General features: G+C 35.2%; 1 protein-coding gene across 1 annotated transcript; it reads left to right on the top strand.

Moving 5' to 3' along the window:
• Positions 1–18,992: 18,992 nt before the first annotated feature.
• Positions 18,993–19,394, top strand: LOC106869182 (52 kDa repressor of the inhibitor of the protein kinase-like). Its single transcript, XM_014914806.2, has one exon. It carries the CDS (start codon positions 18,993–18,995, stop codon positions 19,392–19,394), a length of 402 nt encoding a protein of 133 aa, XP_014770292.2.
• Positions 19,395–20,294: the final 900 nt, after the last annotated feature.

Here is a 20,294-nt window from a genome sequence, read left to right as displayed (position 1 = left end):
ACTGTATTGAAAGTGTTTTGCGTAGAATGTGTGCAGTACCCAGTAGTGCACTTTTCTGTATGTTACATATATTTGTAAGTCCTGGTATTTTTGTTATGTATTTGTCTGAGTATTTTTTAATTATACCTAAGGCACCTACTATGATAGGAATTGTTTCTGATTTTAGACTCCACATTCGAGTTATCTCTATTTCCAGGTCTTTGTATTTTGAAAGTTTTTCCATTTCTTTTCGAGAAACGTTGTCATCTGCTGGTATTGATACATCAATTAGAAAGCATTTTTTTCCTTCATGATCTTTGACAACTATATCTGGTCTATTTGCCTTAATTTCTCTATCTGTGTGTATTGGCATATCCCAGAGTATGGTTGCTTTCTCGTTTTCTGTGACCTTTTCTGGCGTGTGTTTATACCATCTTTTTTCTGTTGTTATTCCATAGTGTTGGCATAGCTTCCAGTGTATATAGGTCCCAGCTCTGTCGTGTCTGTGAATATATTCCTTCTTAGCCAGGACTGGGCAGCCAGAGATAATATGATTTATTGTTTCTTGTCGATCTCCACATATTCTACAGTTACTTGTTATATTTCTTTTCATTATGTGTTTTTGGTAATTTCTGGTGGGGAGGCTCTGGTCTTGTGCAGCAATTAAAAATCCTTCAGTCTCTGCTTTGAGTCCTGAGCTTCTCAGCCATTGCTGGGATTTTTCTCTGTCTATTTCTTTCGCATTTAGTTTAGCCCAGTATTTACCATGTAGGGGCTTTTCTTGCCATCGTTTTATCATGGTCCGTTGTTGTTCTAGCTTTAGTTTGGATTTCATTTGTTTTATAGCTTTTGTTGTTTCTTCTTCTTCTTCTTCTTCTTCTTCGTATTTGTTAGGTAGATTGATTTCTTGTTTGTATTTGTCAGCTTCCTTAAATACTGAAAACAGTTTTTTGTTTTGCTCGTGTTTTGTGGCTATTTGTATTAGCTTCCCTTGCTTCTGGAGTAGGTATTTTTGCAGTCCTATGGTGGTTATTTTATAATAGTTTTCTAGCTGTATAAGACCCCTGCCACCTTCTGTGCGTTGTATATATAGCCTTTCTATGTCAGATTTTGGGTGGTGCATCCTATATCCTGTCATTATTTTTCTTGTTTTCCTGTCTATTCTACATAGTTCGTTTAGTGTCCAGTTAAGGATGTTGTAGCTGTAGCTTATAACTGGGACAGCTAAAGTGTTGATACCCATTATCTTGTTTTTAGCATTGAGCTCTGTTTTTAGTATTGATCTAACTCGTCTATAGTACTCTTTCTTTATTTTTTCTTTCATTTGTGTATGTTGTATCCTATCTAGTTCATTGACTCCTAAATACTTATATGGTTGGCTTTCGTCTAGTTCTCTTATTTCATTGGCTTTATCTAGTGTTATATTGCTACTTTTAACTAATTTTCCTCTTTTCAGGGTTGCTTTGGCACATTTTTCTAATCCGAATTTCATGTCTATTTCCTTGGTAAAGCCGTGTACTGTCTGTAGTAGTGTTTCTAGCTCTTTGTCGTTTTTAGCATATAATTTTAGGTCATCTATATATAGAAGGTGGCTGACTGTTTTTCCATAGCATTTGTAACCGCATCCAGTTCTATTTAGCAATTCGGTTAAAGGTGTGAGTGCCAGGCAGAACAGGAGTGGAGAGAGCGTGTCTCCCTGGAATATTCCTCTTCTAATGGGGATGTCTTTCGTTTTCACAAGTCCCTCTTTTGTTTGGAGCTGTAGCACTGTCTGTCATTTGTTCATTGAGTGCTCTATGTATTTAATGATAATTGGTGCCACCTTGTTTATGGCTAGTGTTTCCAGAATCCACGTGTGGGGAACACTGTCGAAAGCCTTTTGGTAGTCCACCCAGGCCATACTGAGGCCTTTCTTCTTTCTGCGGCTGTCTTCAGTTATGGCTTTATTGATCAATAGTTGATCTTTACAGCCGTATGAGCCCTTGCAGCATCCCTTCTGCTCTTCTGGAAACAGGTTGTTATTTTCCAGGTGTTTACTCAATCTCTGCGATATTATTGCAGTAAAGGCTTTGTAGATCGTAGGGAGACAGGTTATAGGTCTATAGTTTTGTGGTTTCTCCGTTTCCGTGGATTTGGGGATTAAGATGGTTTTCCCTTTTGTGAGCCATTCAGGCATTGTCTCTGGATCTGCGAGTATGTTGTTAAAGTTTTCTGCCAGATTTTTATGCATTGCTGGCAGGTGTTTTAACCAGAAATTGGGGATCTTGTCGTGTCCAGGTGCCTTCCAGTTGCTTAGTCTTTGCAGTGTCTGGGTTACCTCTTCAGTTGTTATAGGGGCCCAGAGTTGCTCAGGTGCTAAGTTCGTTGTTTTAATGGTCCTTTTCTGGGGTTGTTGCTTCACCGACCATATTTGTTTCCAGAATTTCTCTAGTTCTTCTGCTGTTGGTGCTGAAGTAATGTCTATTTTATTTTTACCCAGTTCTTGGTAGAGTTTTTTGGGGTTGGATTTGAACTGTTTGTTTTGTTCAAAGAAACGTTGGCGTTTCTCATACCGGCGGATCCTTTGTGCTTTGGCAAGGATGTCTTGCTTTAGTTTTTCTTTTGCCTCAGGTAAATCTTTTTCTGTAATGCTGTATTTGTACAGTATTTTTGTTTTCTTCTTGTTACTTAGTAGTGTTGATTGTTTACTAATTTCGTTGAGAATCGATAAATCTTTTCTCTTTTTTTAAATTTTGTTCTGGATGTTATTTATCCACAAGGTCTGTTTGGGTGGTAGAACTCCTGTTCGGATGGGTTTGAGTGAGTATCCTGCTTCTTTTGTGGCTGCAGTGGCTGCCGCATATATTATGTCATTTAACTCAGTGATATTGCCTGTTGTTTCTGTGGTTGTTAGTTCCGTGACGGCCAGGTTTATGCTATTTATTATTGATGTTGTTTTATTGTCTATTTTGATTTTTGGGAGATATAATCTGTGGTCCATTCTAAGATCTGTGGTTTTCAGTTCTTTGGTTATTTTCATTTTCATAGTATCGTAATTATTAGGTTTCCCTTCGTTATTTCCAGGTTTTATATTTGTTTTGCCTTCCTTTTCATTCATATGTTTGTCTGTGGTGTTCTGGTTTGGTGCTTTTTGTACACTATTATCCATCTCTACGGTCTGGGTTTGTTGTTTTTTGTTTACTTCGTTTTTGCCGGAAATGTTACGTTTGTCCTCGTGTTTTGCTATCTCAGTGTTTATATTATTATTTGGCATTGCTGTGTGACTACTATCTAGATTTTCCTGATGTATTTTTCCTTTCAATTGTTCTATTTCTATTTCTGATATTTTTTTTGCTTTTAGAATATATCTTCTTATGTTACCTAGTTTGTTAGGGTTCATTGTTTTATCGAGGTCTATATTTACATTATTTTTCTTCCATATTTTATATGTATGTGTTGTTGTGTTTTCGTTTTTTGGGTAGAGCACTGCTGTGAAATAGGCGTATAGTATCGAAATGTATTCCTCACGTGTCCATTTATGCCGTTTTGGTTTTGTTTGCGGGACATGAGGAACAACGTCCGGTCCTTTATTTTGACGGTCATCGTTTTCGTAGGGTACCGGTTCGTTTATTTCTGTTGTCAGATTGTTTTGCACGTTGAGATCTTCGTCTTTTTTTCGTAACAAGCTTACAGTACGCACTTCTCGGTTGTTATTCTTGGGTGTAATAATACCGGTGTTATTTAATCTGTTTGTAATTTGTTTGTACATGGTGTTTTGGGGTTCGAAGATGGTTTGATTTTGATGTAACACGTGTGTTTACGATCGCTGTGCGGGTAGTGGAGGTATCAAGTTAAAATACATCATTATATTTGGAAAGATAGAAATAAATTTCAATGAGTATTACTTACTCGGATATAATCCAGCCCCTTGTCAGCTATTTTTTGGCTCAATGCGATGTCTTTATTTCCGATGTTTTTGGATAAGTTTCGGAGCAGTGATTTATCGTTCTCACATGTTAAACTTCCCCGGTGTATTATTATTATCATTATTATTATTATTATTATTATTATTATTATTATTATTATTATTATTATTATTATTATTATTATTATTGTTATTATCATTATTATTATTATTATTATTATTTTTATTATTATTATTATCATTATCATTATTATTATTATTATTATTATTATTATTATTATTATTATTATTATTATTATTATTATTATTATTATTATCAATATTATTATTATTATTGAGAGAGCAGCGCATGCTATCAAAGTGTCAAAGTGACACTGCGGTACAATGACACTGGGGTATATTACGAAGCTTCATATACCCATCATGACTACCCGTCTGACAAGGGTACACCAACCACATGCATCTCAACCGTATGCGAGCAACATGGTGATTGCATATCGAGATAAACGGTGCATGACATTGCAGGTGTGGTCCAGTTAGAATTTTCTTCAGATCGAGTACCCCATCTCATTCAAGAGGTCCCTGAATATGGTTTGTTTTGAAGATGATGAACAAAATACACATGTTTCCAGAGATGACTCATTAAGACCCCAAAGAATTCCTCTCAACTCATGGCTATGATACTCCCCATTACTTCTGCTCGTAATCAGAGATGCACATATCGTCAGTCACTAAGGGACATGCTCAACTGGTTAAGGTCAAACATCTGACAAGTAAATCTGTAGTATTGAATAGAATATTTGCTGTAGCCAATCTTTTATACCAAGACAAAACAATGTACACGATAACGCTGCTAAAGCTATGGGAGCCACTACCTGATACTGCATCAGGGTACTTATTATTATTATCATTATTATGCAGTGACTTGGGGGAAATACACAATACGTAACGTTTTTCATTGTTGACTATCTGTCATCTCTATATTATAAAGATCATTTATGCAAGAATTTACTTTTTCGATCCTTATTTTAAAGTTTATAAAATAAGCTTTGTCGACGAATTGTGTGTTAATTCACACAACTACAAACCAATCTCGAAATTACACATCAATGCCAGTCTGTCAATGTCGCGTGTTTATTATATTTATCACATTAATAACATCTGAATCTTCATTAGATGGGATTTACCAATTTCACGGAACAGCAAAAAATACTGAAAATTTAGCTTTTACTTGGTGTAAAATGAAGGTTATGTCTTGCCGAAGCATGAAGGAAGTACGTTAAGAGAAAGCGTTACACATTTTAAGTAGGCATCAATCTGAGGGCCTAAATATTAAATTAAATATTCGTAAGTTTTAAGGTAGCACAAGATAACGTATATCCTTTAAATAAGCAAATCGTAGGAACACACGATTTTTATGCTAATGACACTACCTTCTTAATGGAATAAAAATATTTTCAACGCATTCGAAAGCAGATCGCGATTTCGATACGATGAAAGAGTCGTCATTTTTCTGAAGCGGAGTAGTAATCAAATGGAAGTAAAATAACATATTGTTTTTAGTTGTTACTCTGTCGTGTCACTGAAGGCTAAGACTTTTCATTCTCTCTATCCCCATACCAGTATCACAAACTGGATATTTTACTCCAACTTTCATTAGTGTGATAAAAACTCGTATGATAAAACAAGTTCTGTATTTACCATAGAATAGGACAAACAAATTTTAGTAACAGAAAGGTGTGAACCATCTCAGCTGACCGACAGAAACGAATACTGGAGAGTTATATCAACTGTCATAACTAGTGTAAATATAGTAATAAGTATTGCTACAGTACTAATATTGGCAAGTTTGAAAACGGCTCACACTACTTCAGACCATTTGCATACATCTAAATATCAGTGGACATAATCTTGAGAAATATGGTCAAATGGCAAACACAATTCACGCATTTGGTGGTTTGCGATAAGAACTGCGAAAAGAAATATTACGAAAATATATTTGATTATGTCTTGTTCAATTACAAATGTAATTGTTTGCAATATGTTTCGCTTAAGTATTCGATCAATCATTACAGGGCAGGGACGAATATGGAGAAAGGGACATAGACATAAGCCCAAGAACATACATATACACATACTACATAGGCATACACGCTCGCGCACACAATGACATACATTCATGTACGCAGGTTAATACACGGAATACATATGCACACAAACGTATGTATATATATATATATATATATATATATATATATATATATATATATATATATATATATATATATATATATATATGTATATACATATGTTTGTGCGTGTATGTATATATATATATATATATATACATATATATATGTGTGTGTGTGTGTGTATATACATATATATATATATATATGTGTGTGTGTGTGTGTGTGTGTAGACTGAAACATATATATAAAAAGTGTGTATAAGAAATGTATAGGTAGGTGTATATATAATAAATTTATTTATTACTTCCCACTTCTACATACATAAATACACATGTATACGCGAGTGTACGCGGGTCCATCTATCTATCTATCTATCTATCTATCTATCTATCTATCTATCTATCTATCTATCTTTCTTTCTTTCTATCTATCTATCTATCTATCTATCTATCTATCTATCTATCTATCGGTTACTTTTGCCGAACTGCTAAGTTACGGTGACGTAATCACACCAACATACGACGGGTTTCTTTCAGTTTCCGTCTACCAAATCCACTCAAAACGCTGTGGCTAGCCTGAAACTATAGTAGAAGACAGTTGCCCAAAGTGCTACGCAGTGGGACTGAATCCGGAACCATGTGGTTCCGAAACAAGCTTCTTACCACACAATCACGCCTGTGGCCATGAATAATAAATATAATATGCATACATGTATTTATACACGAACAACTGTATATAGATACGTAACTCCGGTACATATAAATAAATCCTCACCAGTACATATAAATAAAAACGTGCATATACTTACATACAACCGTATTACCACAGTGACTTGAAAAAAGATTGAATTGACATTTTTCATGCTTCCGGTGGTCCTGCAACGAAATTATTTTGCTCTACATTTCTAAGATTCGTGTAGGTGGTCGTGATGTGAGGTTTCTCTGCAACATGTTGCAATTTTCTTAAGTCCCTTTTCTTTATCAAACTTAACCATCATTTTAAAGCTGTTTCTTTTTTCTCCTTGATATGCACATACCCTTCGAAATTTTCGAGGCGTTTTTTACAAGTGGAAATGACGGAACGATCTTTTGTGCTGGTCATTGCGTCTTTATAAAGAATGCCAAGTAAGTTCTATGTAACTTATTAATATTGTTTCCGACGTAGAAAGATAAAGGCAGATAATTCATTTTGAAAGGCCCTTTAAGAATAAACTCGCTGTTGCTACAATAAGGTCAGGTAAATTTACGTTTAATTTCAATGTTTTCACTTTGTCTCAATGGTCCTAACCATGATTTTAATGTTGCTATGGTTTACTTAATCTTTTCTTGGCAATTGGGGATATTTAAAACTGAATATCAAATGTTTTTTTTTTCTATAATTGGAAAAGAACCATCCTTCTTTATATGTCATTATTTATTTCTCTTGTGTTTAACTTTCTCAAGTCCGGAGTTAAGAGCATGCCTAATGTCCGTGATGTTTTCAAAATTTTATCCTCATCTTTCAATATCCGATGTATCAGACAACCAATTATTGCATTCTTGTAAACCAAAGTTTCATTTTATCTGTGACTAAAAATGTGACTTTGGAATATTTTAGGCTCTTTCAAATTTAGTTTCTGTTCTTGTTTTTGCCAATAAGCAAAAAAAAAAAAAAAAAAAAAAAGCAAATGAGCTTTTGATCTTGGGAAAGCAATAATTATATCTATTACGTTCATTAAACAAAGGTACAGTAAAAACGATACTAATAGTATTACGATTATTTCTTCAAGTACTAAGAGTACATCTAACACTGCCACTGGTATAAATTGGGATATTTACATAAATTATGTGAGAACTATTATAAACACTCATCAACAACAACGATATTGATTTCATTTTCTGACACAAGGTCAAGCATTATAGGAGAGGTCGTTGGCAGAGTCAGTAAGCACCAAGTATAATGCTAATTCTTATGTTATCGATCCTGATGGTATGAAAGACAGAGTCAGCCCTGGCAGGGGATGAACTCTCTTAATACAAACTATATAACCAAATATATCAAGTTCTTTTTTGTGTGGAGTTCTATCGATTTAGCATCCATTGCCCCCTTAGCTTTAATAGTAATATTGATTCGTAACATCGTCACAAATCTAAACAAAAATATGAGGAAGTGAGCAGTCGATTTATTTGACCCCTGTACTAGACGTCTCTTTATATTACTGACCCTGAAGGACTGGAAGGTAAATTCAATTTCGACATAATGAAACAATACCCAATATTTTGATCGATTATCTTCTAACTGTTGGATATACTTCTCTATAACTTATAATATTGATACTAATAAGACACTGTACATATCTCACTTTACACAGAGGAAAAGAGAACAAAAATCACTGAACTATTAAAATCAGACGAAGCTGCGCCTGGCGTGGCACTGAAACATATTCTTAATTTGACAATTGAAATCATAGTAATAACGATGAAGACAATGTTAATGATGATGATTAATAATAACGGACACAGTACTAATAACAAACATACTACTACTACCTGCTGTACTACTGGTACTACTACTGATAATCCTTTCTACAATAGGCACAAGGCCTGAAATTTTGGGAGAGGAGACTAGTCGATTACATCGATCCTAGACCTCGACTTTTACTTATTTTATCGATTCCGAAAGGATGAAAAGCATCATTCGCCCCGGCAGAATTTGAACTCAGAACGTAGAGCTGGAAGGAATGCCACTCAGCATTTTGTCCTGCCGGAGGGCATAAGAAAGTTTCCGATTTTTAGCACGAAGACAACAATATTAGTGGCGGGTGAAGTCGTTTACATTGACCCTACTTACTACTCGACTGGTAATTATTTTATCAATCCGAAAGAGTGAAAGACAAAGTCGGCCGCGGCGGAATTTGAACTTAGAATGTAGAGACGGCCGAAATGTCGCAAAGTATTTCGTCTGGCGTGCTAAAAATTCCGCCAAGTGACAATGATGGAATTCAGCATTAATAAACATGATATCCCATCAACAACGTGGGGGACAAAAATATATAAATCTTTAACTCCTTATAGTTGACATAGTAAAGCTAAAAGGAAATGAGTGTAATTTTAGTACATATAGTGCCGAAGCATGTACAATAACAACAAATAATCTTTTAGATTTTTGCTCAAGGTCAGAAATTTTAGCAGGTGGGGACCTTAGTCGAGTCCAGTGAGCTGAGTAATTGATTGGTATTTTATTATTCTATTGACCCCGAATGGATGAAATGTAAAGTTGAACTCAGAACGCACGGAACTGTAATGAAATATTGCAAGACATGTTTGTCGGTTTGTTTTATGATTTTGCAAATCCACGGCCACCACATATAATAAGGTAATCCTAGACAGAAAGGTTACGAATGTGATATAAGGGAAACAAGAAAGTTATATATACACGAAAGACTGAGTAAGGACTTACACAGCCAACATCTTAAATTTGGATATCAATTAAAATATAACAAATATGTGACGGTACTTAAAATAGTTGGGATCTATTTTAAAACGGGGGTGCCAGTATTTTCTTAACGAAACACTAACGAAACACTTTGAAACTTGGGACATTGGTAGAATGTGTCATATAAAACATCTTTTACTCTTAGTCTTCTTAACAAAAAAAAAAAAAGGAATTCGCAAGTTATTCCATGTTAAAGTTGTCGTATTTCTGTAATTTCAACCAATCACTGACGTCTATTCAGCACAATCGAGTTACTGCTGGGCGGTCATAAAAATGTTATTCCCTGTGACATATTTCATCCGGTTTAATCGTAATTTATACGCATATATTGTTTATATAATAAATTACGCTGTGCGTATCTATGTGTGTAACAATTTTAGAGTTCGGATTCTAGAGTTAGGGTTAGTTTTAGGGTTAGGGTTAGGGTTAGGGTTAGGGGATTAATACGATATACACCGTTACAGCGCTAACTGTTTTCAACTGAATAGACGTCAGTGATTAGTAGAAATTATCGAAATAAGATAATTTTTTACATGAAATATAAATTCGAATACAAAAATATTTTTCTGTTCTATAACACAAAATAGATAAGTATACGAAGTTTGAAAGTCTTTCCGTACCAAAAGCACTACATAAAACATAAATGAAAACTGGCGCCCCCGTTTTAAAATAGATCCAATAGTTGTTATTAGTTTGGTGTTTTTTAATTTTAAAATTAATATTTTTATTTAACAATTAATTTATCATGAAATTACTAGACGTTGTGTATTAATTTTTATTAAATATCTAATAAAAATTTTTATTAAGTATTTTAATTTTCATCCTTTGATTATGAAAGTATGGAGCGCAATGCTAGAAACATAACCACTCACCGGAGAGAAAACACTTGCGAGTTTAGAGGAGAGCAATCCACTAAGTTAGGTCAAACTCACTAGCTGCCTTCAGTGCCCTACGCCGATGAGAAAAGTACTGAAGTTCTTGCATTGCTATCTTTAGCAATCAATTATTCGCGTGCTCTACAAAACTGGAACGTACTTCCTTCTCTAGAAGTACCTTACTGCACCTTCTTTTTTTAAATACTTGTTTCTGGAACTCTCTGAGTACTTCGTCTTTCTTCCTTTGCAATGTACTGTAAATTTCCTTTAGTCCCAGGAAAAGATAATGTGTTCGCCTTTTCTTTCAGTGGGTTCTCATTTTTAAAAGGCTACTGTGCCGATTCTTATTAAAATCGGGGCATGAGTCCATCGGCTTCCTGTTCAAATCGTGAGCCTGAAAATGAAGCGATATATGCAGTGATATAATATTGAAACAGTTGTCTCCAGGGCCTACACATGTTGTTGGTGGCTTGCATACTCTCTCAGCTTGTGCGTATTCAGTCTCTTCCAGTGGAAAATCTTCAAGCAGTTCTTACTACCAGAAATAAAACAAATTTTCTGCACTACAACACCAATCTCAGGCTTTATTACTGCAGTCACAGATTGCTTCATTGTACTCGGAGACCATTAGAAGCTGTATATTCGTATTTACCCCAGCAATCATTGTTTGGGGCTGTTTAGGCTCTAAACTACAAGCATAACAATGAAGCAAGGCTCATGCCGTAGCCTTTCTGCTGCACCATACGTTTTTATGTTACAAACGTCTTGACATGAATGTAACACATCAGTTCGGTCTGTTTTTACGGATCGTCTCCATTTTACATACTAAGCATGTTTCCGCATTATATTCATCGATCCATGGAAACTATAGTATTCCTCAGATTGGAATTGTCTTTTTGTGACGTCCAAGATGCAGAATTAATTTATAGGTGTGGGCACTACTGTGAGGTAAGAAGTTTTATTCTGAACCACATAGTTCTGGGTTCAGTCCCACTACGGGCATCTTTGGGCAGGTGTCTTCTACTATAGACACGGGCTGACCAAAGTCTTGTAAGTGGATCTGGCAGATGGATCCGAGAGAAGCTCGTCGCATATATATATATATATATATATATATATATATATATATATATATATATATATATACATATATATATATATATATATATATATATATATATATACATATATATATATATATATATATATATATATATATATATATACATATATGTGTGTGTGTGTGTGTGTGTGTGTGTGTGTGTCTTTCTGTCTGTATTTGTTATCCCTACGACGGCTTGACAACCGGTGTTTGTGGGTTTACGTCCCCGTAACTTAATGTTTGGTTAAAGACACGGATTGAATAAGTACAAGGCTGAGAAAAATAAGAAGTACTGGGGTCGATTCAGTCTAATGATTGAAAAAGTATTAAAAATAATAAAAGAATATGCTTCAATCATTGTTCAGCTTGATATTAAGGTATAGATTTCCCCGTCCTTCACTCACAGTTCTATCATGCAGATGTTTCTTTCATTTGTATTCAGAGCCCACCAGCTAGTTATCTTCAGAAAAAGATAAAAGGCTTGAAAGCTTATTGTGTTTCACTGTTCAAAGTCCATGACTATCCGTTTGTTTGACGAAGTGTGTTTGTGTTTGTTATTGAACCTCATATTTACTTATCATTACACTGTGTGACAAAATTTTTATTTATTTATTTTTGTCTTTGGTCAATAAGTGTTATTTTCCATTTGCTTCCATCTAGAATCAAAGGAAATGACTACTATTCCCTTCACACTCTGCTTGTGTGACTTGGATATCAATGTTTTAAAACTGACCTATTTTCCATTACATTTCAGACTCAACACTGAGTTACTGAAACAGAAATATCGTTATAGCAAATATTCTGCTTGTTAGTTGCTTGGCCTTAACCACTTGAGCATGTCCCTAAGTCGCTGACAATATATACATCTCTGATCATGAACAGGAATAGTTGGGGGATATCGTAGCCATATGTTGAGAGGGATTCTTTGGGGTTTGAATAAATGTAGCACAAGTTTGAAGAAAATATTATCCATTTTTGATACCTTCTAAGGATAAGCAAATAAGAAGTAACAGTAGCTACCCAAGGAGAAAAATCGTGTTATACAGTGTTATTTGTGCCATTTGATATAGTTAGCTTGTTGAATCAATGGCGTCGGAAGGAACACTTTGTGGTATTTCTTCCCGATCTACACATTCTGAATTCGAATTCTTTCGAGATTTATTTACTTTCCACATCTCAGGTGTCAATAAAGTACCAGGGGAAAATTTGTGTCGAGGTTATCAATAAATTTTTCCCTCCAAAACTGTGCTTAAATCAAAACAATTATTTGTGTCATTTATGTTGTTCAAAATGATCTTATTTACAGAAAGTAATTATTTATTTCTTGCTGTGAAAGAAATGTATTCTGCAAAGAGAAAGACATCGTCTTCTTTTTTTCTCCTCTCTTTACAGTTAAGCGTGTTTGTTTTCGTTCGAATTTTTCACTTAATGGCGTTTATAAATGGAGTAGCCCTTTAATGTGTTTGCAGGTGGTATAAAAGAAATTGACTTAACTGCGTATATTAAAGTATCTTTTCCTTACAGCGTAATAACTATAAAAGCAATTAAATTTTAAATTCTCTATTTACAAGTTCTTCATTAAAAATGTCGTCTTTCTCTTGATAAGTTAGTTCCAGATGTGCATTCATACATAAAGTAGAAACAAGCATACGGACGTATTCCTAAGTGAGCATGGACGTGGCTAAATGAATGAACAGGGGCATTAAAAATCTATCTCTGTGGCTGTGTTGTAAGAACAACATGGTTCCGGGTTCATATATATCTATATCTCTGTATGTGTGCTTCTGTGTCTGTGTTTGTCCGACACCACACCGTTAGACAATCGGTGTTGTTGTTTTTACGCCCCGTGAGTTAACGGTTCAGCAAAAATTGACCGATGGCATAGGTACCAGACTTTAAAAAAATGGACTTGGGACGATTCATTCGACTAAAATCTTTCAGGGCGGTGCCCCAGGATGGGTGTAGTCTAATAACTGAAACAAGTTAAAGAGATATGTATATATATATATATATATATATATATATATATATATATATATATATATATATATATATATATATATATATATATATATATATATATATATATATATATATATATACATATCTATATATGTAAAAATGAGAATGTGTGTGTGTGTGTCTGTCTGTCTGTCTGACTGTGTGTTTCCCTAAAACTCGAGAACTACACAACCCATTTCATTCAAATTTTACATATGCCTTACTTAGGGTCCCGGTTGTGTTTTAGTACAAAAAAAAAATGTTTAACTTCTTGCATAGTTCGAACCCACAGCAACATAATATATCCACTATTTAAGTATTACGTGTCAAAAGTGAAACAAAAACACTCATGTCAAATACTTTCACTTTAAAAATGAAACTATTCCACTAACTGAAACAATCACAATTCGATACTGTAATGACAGATACTTTCACTTTAATGGTTTCAGAGAGAGAGAGATGCATATGTATACATGTATATGTACACGTATATGTATAGATATATATATAGAGATATAGATCTATATGCATACATGTATATGTATACATATGTGTTGATGTATATATATATAGATGTACATGTAATATGTACACATATATACACATATATACATGCATACAGATATCTATACATATATACACTCACACGCACACACATACACACAAACGCACACGTTAGTCATTTGTTTTTCTATCCAAAACTACGTAAAAAGTACTGAATGGATCTTTATGAAATTTGGAAATTATATTCTATGCATAACGGCCATAACCACCATGAAAATTCATATATTTTTGATGTTGATGAAATTTTAACCATACAGATTACACACAAATAAAGTAATATTTCTAAAATTTCTTCTTGGAAGTTACAAAGACCCCTTCATGGGGACTTCACACCCACAATTTAGTCATTTTTTCTAAGCAAAGACGAATACAGTTGTACTATTGGAACCTATAGGGTCACCCGAACATAACAGATGAGCATTATTTGTAATTCAACGGTACAACAGTGTAAGATTATCCTTTCAGATATACTTACATTGTGATTTCTGCAATGTGGTGCATAAATTGTCAAGTAAATGAGACGCATCTTTGCCCCTACTGATTCACTTGCAAAGTGTTGAGTAAAATTATTTCGTTGCAGGCCTCCTTTCAGTCTTTTTATTATCACTGAGTCACACATGGTCCCCAGTGAGTCTTTATTATTTTGTTTGAGGTTGTTTTCTTTTACTTCCATGACTACATCATTCTTTCTTCGCACAATTGAGAATAAATAGCATTTTTGCGCTTGTTCTTTCTATTTTTACTCGTGTTATTCTTTAGAAAGCTCTCTCTGGTTCTTTTATCTCTTCTTTTGTACTAACTCCATCAGTCTAATGCTCGTGCTTGCTCTCCATGTTCTCTTCATTCTCGCAAGACAATGTAGGCAATAGCTCTGGTTGTGGCTAGAGAATTGGCCTCTTGATTTCAGACTTCGCTCCCTAGTCTCACGTCATCTTCTCCAGCGCTGCGTTGTGTTAGAGCTTCCTCCAAGATCTGCTAAACTCCACTCTGGTTTTGCTGCTTTCCGACGCTCTTAACGTCTGTCACATGCTATTTGCATGTCTGATTGTCTTACATCGCCCATACTACCACATTTTTAACAGCTGCACTTTTTCTCCTTCATTGCCAATCGCACTGATTTTCCTTCCAGACTCATTGCAGGATGCATCACTGAATTGTGCTTGTAGAAATCTCTTTGTTAGTGGAGTGGCGTTCGAATTTTGAAGTCATACTAATACCTCTCGAGCAAATATTTGGAAAACAAGTGAAACAATCAACTATTTCGTTTACAAAACAAAATAAACTTACTCTCCTTGCTTGTCGCTGATGTGTAAGAGTCCCTAGTAATGAAGCATTTGTTTCGGTCATACATTTGTACCGATGTGTCCTTTTCTCCGCTATTAACTCACTTTTAAAATTTTCATGTTTCTAGCAATACAAAATGAAAGAGAATTTTGTTGTTTTTTTCCCGTTAAATATTTACTCAACACTATATATATATCTTAGTTCAAGATGTACATTTTTAGAAAATTGCATTTCTTGTGTAGTTTTAAAAGTAAAATACTGTATTATTATGCTTACATTTCCTTTCTTTCAATTCTGTTAGTTTATGGGTCTTGTACTGCCTTAGTCACCAAATTTGAATAGATTTACTGCGAAAGAAAAGTTCTTCCAGCAAATTAAAAGTCTTTTCATTTTCTTCTATTACCAGCAACAGAACCCACCAAAGGGCGTATTTCGTTCAGATCAGCATGTCATTCGTTGAATTCTTTCAAATAATACAGGAGATCAAAATGATGGCTTCAATTGCAAGTTCTAGTAGGAGTGGGAGTAGGATTAGTGTTAGTACTAATATTAGTATTAGTAGGACTAAAATTAATACCACCACTGAAACAACACCAATTACTACTACTACTACTACTACTACTACTACTACTACTACTACTACCACTACACCAAAAAGAACCACGACTACGACGACGATAATGACCCCCCCCCCCACAACTGCAACTGCAACAACTATGGTAATACTAATTCTAGTAGTAGTAATAATAATAATAAAACTTTCTATGTGCAAAGCCTGAAATTTTGAGTGAGGGGGTTAGTCGATTACATTGACCTCAGTACTGGTTAAATAGACACCAGTAGGTTGAAAGGTAAAGTTTACCTAGGTGGAATTTGAACTCAGAACGTAAAGACTTGTGAAATGTTGCTAAGCATTTTGCCCGGCGTGCTAACGATTTTGTCAACTCACCGCACTAATAATCCTTTGTACTAAAGGCACAAGACCTGATATTTTGGGGGTGGGGATTAGTCGATTATATCAATTCCAGTGCCTAACTGGTACTTAATTTATCGACCCCGAAAGGATGAAAAGCAAAGTCGAGCTCCGCAGAATTTGAACTCGGAACGTAGCGGTGGGCAAAATACCACTAAGCATTTCGTCCAGCGTGCTAACGATTCTGCCAGCTCGCTGACATAATAATAATAATAATAATAATAATAATAATAATAATAATAATAATAATAATAATAATAATAATAATAATAATAATAATAATAATAATAATAATAATAATAATAATAATAATGGAGGTGGTGGTAGTAGTAGTGATAGCGGCAATAGTAGTAGTTGTTGTTGGTGTACTAAGTAGAATAGTGATAAACGAGAGGGAAAATAGAAAAAATAGGACAAAAGAAAAAAGGAGAAAGAGAGAGAAGAGCAAGAAAGAAGAGAATAAGAAGATTCTGAGGCATTTAATATGTTCGGTTTCATGATAAAGTTTTGGAGAAACCCAAACCAATTAATCTTGTAAGATTTTTGACCCAGAGGTTTTTCTGCAATTTAAAGCTATTATAGGATGTTGTTATTTGAGCTCCCGGTTGACCAATTAGTGGTCGGTGAATGTCTTGTGTCTTAATCTCATGCAAGTGCCAAGAAGTATTTCAAGGTATAACTTTGAGAACTGTGGAACTAAGTATTCATCCTTCCACTTATTTTATTTTATTATTTTTTTTTTTTGTATTTTGTTTCAAAAGAAGTGACAATTTGCAGGAGTAGATAGAATTGAAGTGTTACCGGATCATACTAACTTTAGCCTTCAGATGGTAAAAAGGTGATGATGAGGATCTTAACAACGATGCTGGGGATGTTAACAATGACGATGATGATGATGATGATGATGATGATGATGGTGGTGGTGATGATGATGATGATGATGATGATGATGATGATGATGATGATGATGATGACTACGACGTTTATGGCAGTGGTAATGATCATAATGATGATGATGATGCTGTTGGTGATGATAACGATGATGATGATGATGATGATGATGATGATGCTGTAGGTGATGATAACGATGATGTTGATGATGATGATGATGGTGATGATGATGATGATGATGATGATGATGATGATGATGTTGATGATGACGATGACGATGGCGATGGCAGTAAATTTGAAACTGCCGTTGTTGCTGCTATTCATGGTGTTATTGTTACTATTGTTGTCGATACTGATGTTATCGCTTTTGTTGTTCCTATTGTTGTTGCTCTTGTTGTTGTTGCTGTTGTTGATGTTAATAGTGTTATTGCTCCTTCTTCTGCTGCTGCTGTTTCTCTATTTGATTTGTTTGCCCAGGAGAAAGGTCGTGGAAAGACCAAACATACGGTAACACACGTAGCATTTTGACAGGTGTAACTATCACCGTCATCATCACCATCAACATCATCACCGTCATCATTACCCACCCCACAACCACCACCATCACTAAATGTAGCAGCAGCAACAGCACCACCATTACTACCACCACAACCTTCTCCATCACCATCGATATCTTGTCTTCTCTTCATCGCACCATCGATGTTGCGTCATCATTATAATCACTCACGACGACAATGGCCACTACCATCACTACTATAGCATCACCACCACCACCACAACCAATACCACCATCACCACCGCTACTACCACCACCATAACCACCACATGTTTGTTTGGTTGTATGTTCAGTGATAACAAATTACATTAATCCGCTGTGCTGCTCTATACTTTTTTAGAGTACAAATTTATTATTCTTAAATTGTCCGACAATGGCTTCACTGACCGAAACTTCTAAGTCACTCTCAACAATATTCTTTAGAATTATGCACGCGCGCACACACACACACACACAAACACACATACATTATATTGAAAAAAAGTCGTCAGAATTTTGGAATAACTTCTTTCATTTATTTTATACATATATTAGCGCTTTCGGTCGTCTTTCGAACTTGTCAAATATAATTCTGTGAAAATACAGAGATCTTGCTTATTTATATAAAACAGGTGTTTTTTTTGCGGGGGGGGGGTTGTTTATAACAGAACATTGTTTTGTTTTTGTGTTTTTTGGGGGTGGGGCTTTGGAGACAATGGAAGATGTATAAGCAGATAGATAGATAGACAGGCAGATAGATAGATAGACAGGCAGATATAGAACCTTTCACATGACTTTATTCATTAAAAGTTATTAAAACTTCGGCTGCTCTTATAACTTTGGTCGTCGTAATGCTTTGCTTTCGTTTGTTTAATAAAAATTCCTCCACGTAATGATTTTGCTTTCATTTGGTGATAGACATCTATCATACAGAAAATGACAGCTTCCAAATCCTGTTTTCTTATTAGGTAAAATTGATTAAACTTTAAATCTCAATAACATTTTTCTTCAATTTCTCTGAAACAAATAAATAACAAAATCGGATTTAACGTGGGAAATTATTTAAATATATCAAATTTGGATTGTTCTGTTTTTAGCAAAGAGAAATATGGCCTTTCGTGGTGTTTTCGATAAGCTCTACGTCCATGGTTTTCGAAATATTTTTGGCGAAGTATAATTGGTTGCACAGTTCGTTCCCATTTAGGCAGAACACTGGCGATGAATTCAAAATCAGAAGCAGTGGCTTATTATTTGGGACCTGATAGTCAAAATGAATTGATATCACTCACTTCTGACAACATTTTGAAAGAAATCACCAATCGGACGAAGTCTGCTGAATACTACAGCATTATATTCGATTGCACGCAAGATATCAGCCATCAGGAACAAATGCCCATGATCATCCGTTTCGTTGAACTTCAAAAAGACAAAGCCGAAATCAAAGATTCCTTTGATGAGGTTTTCAAGGTTGCTGACACAAGTGGAGCTGGACTGTTTGAATTGCTCTTGGAGAAGCTTGCTTCCTTGGGTTTGGATCTGATGGACTGTAGATACCAAAGCTATAATAATGGCAGTAATATGAAGGGGAAATATTCTTGCGTCAAAGCAAGACTTCTATAGAAGAATCCGCGAGCGTTCTATTTACCTTGCACGAATCAGAGACTAAACCTTGTTGTGTGCGATGCAGCAAACTCATCAGTGATGGCTGTCTCGTTCTTTGGTTATTTTCAGGTTGTATATTCATCTTTTGCCGCATCAACTTCTAGATGGAACACATTGAAACATCCATCAGACAGACACTCGCTGGGAAATTAAGACTGGAAGCTTAAAAACTCGTCAAGGACAACCACAGCGGGTTGATAAGCATTTGTAATGCTTCGAAAGGCAAAGATTCCAATGTTTATCCAGAAGCAAACGCATTAGTTGCAGAAATTGCTTCTTTCCGCTTTCTTCTGAGTGTGATATATGATCTGCTAACTGAAATAGCTTGCTGAACTTATCAATAAGTTCAGCATGAACACATGCAAAATGACGTTGCCCAGGGACTTATTTCATCCACACAGTCCTTGCTGCGCAGCTATCGAGAACATGACACATTTTTCTCATCAGCAGTCAACGTCGCAACCGAATTATGTGAACAAGTGGAGATACCGGCGGAGATACCAAGTGAAAGGACACATCGTATGCTACACAACTTTTGATATGAAAGTGAAGATGAAGCTCTCGTTGATGCTTTGCAAACTTTCAAAGTGCATTTGTTTTTTTTTTCATACAATCGACATTGTCTACTTTGGTGAGCGCTTTGATATGTTGAGCAAGCATAACGACATCTTTGCGTTCCTTTACAACATTCTCTCACTGAAACACTGGGAAAATCAGAGGCTATTGGAACACTGTGCAATTGTTTCCACTACACTAACAGTACATACCAATGATGGCCTTGTCAAGGCAGATATTGAGAAGATACAGCTAGCGAAGGAGCATTTCTATCACCTGGGTGCAAGAAAGTCCGTGATGTGG

Source organism: Octopus bimaculoides, chromosome 7 (genome assembly GCF_046866305.1).
Source record: "Octopus bimaculoides isolate indiv1 chromosome 7, ASM4686630v1, whole genome shotgun sequence".
NCBI lineage: Eukaryota > Metazoa > Mollusca > Cephalopoda > Octopoda > Octopodidae > Octopus > Octopus bimaculoides.
This window is presented reverse-complemented; position numbering and strand designations above follow the sequence as displayed.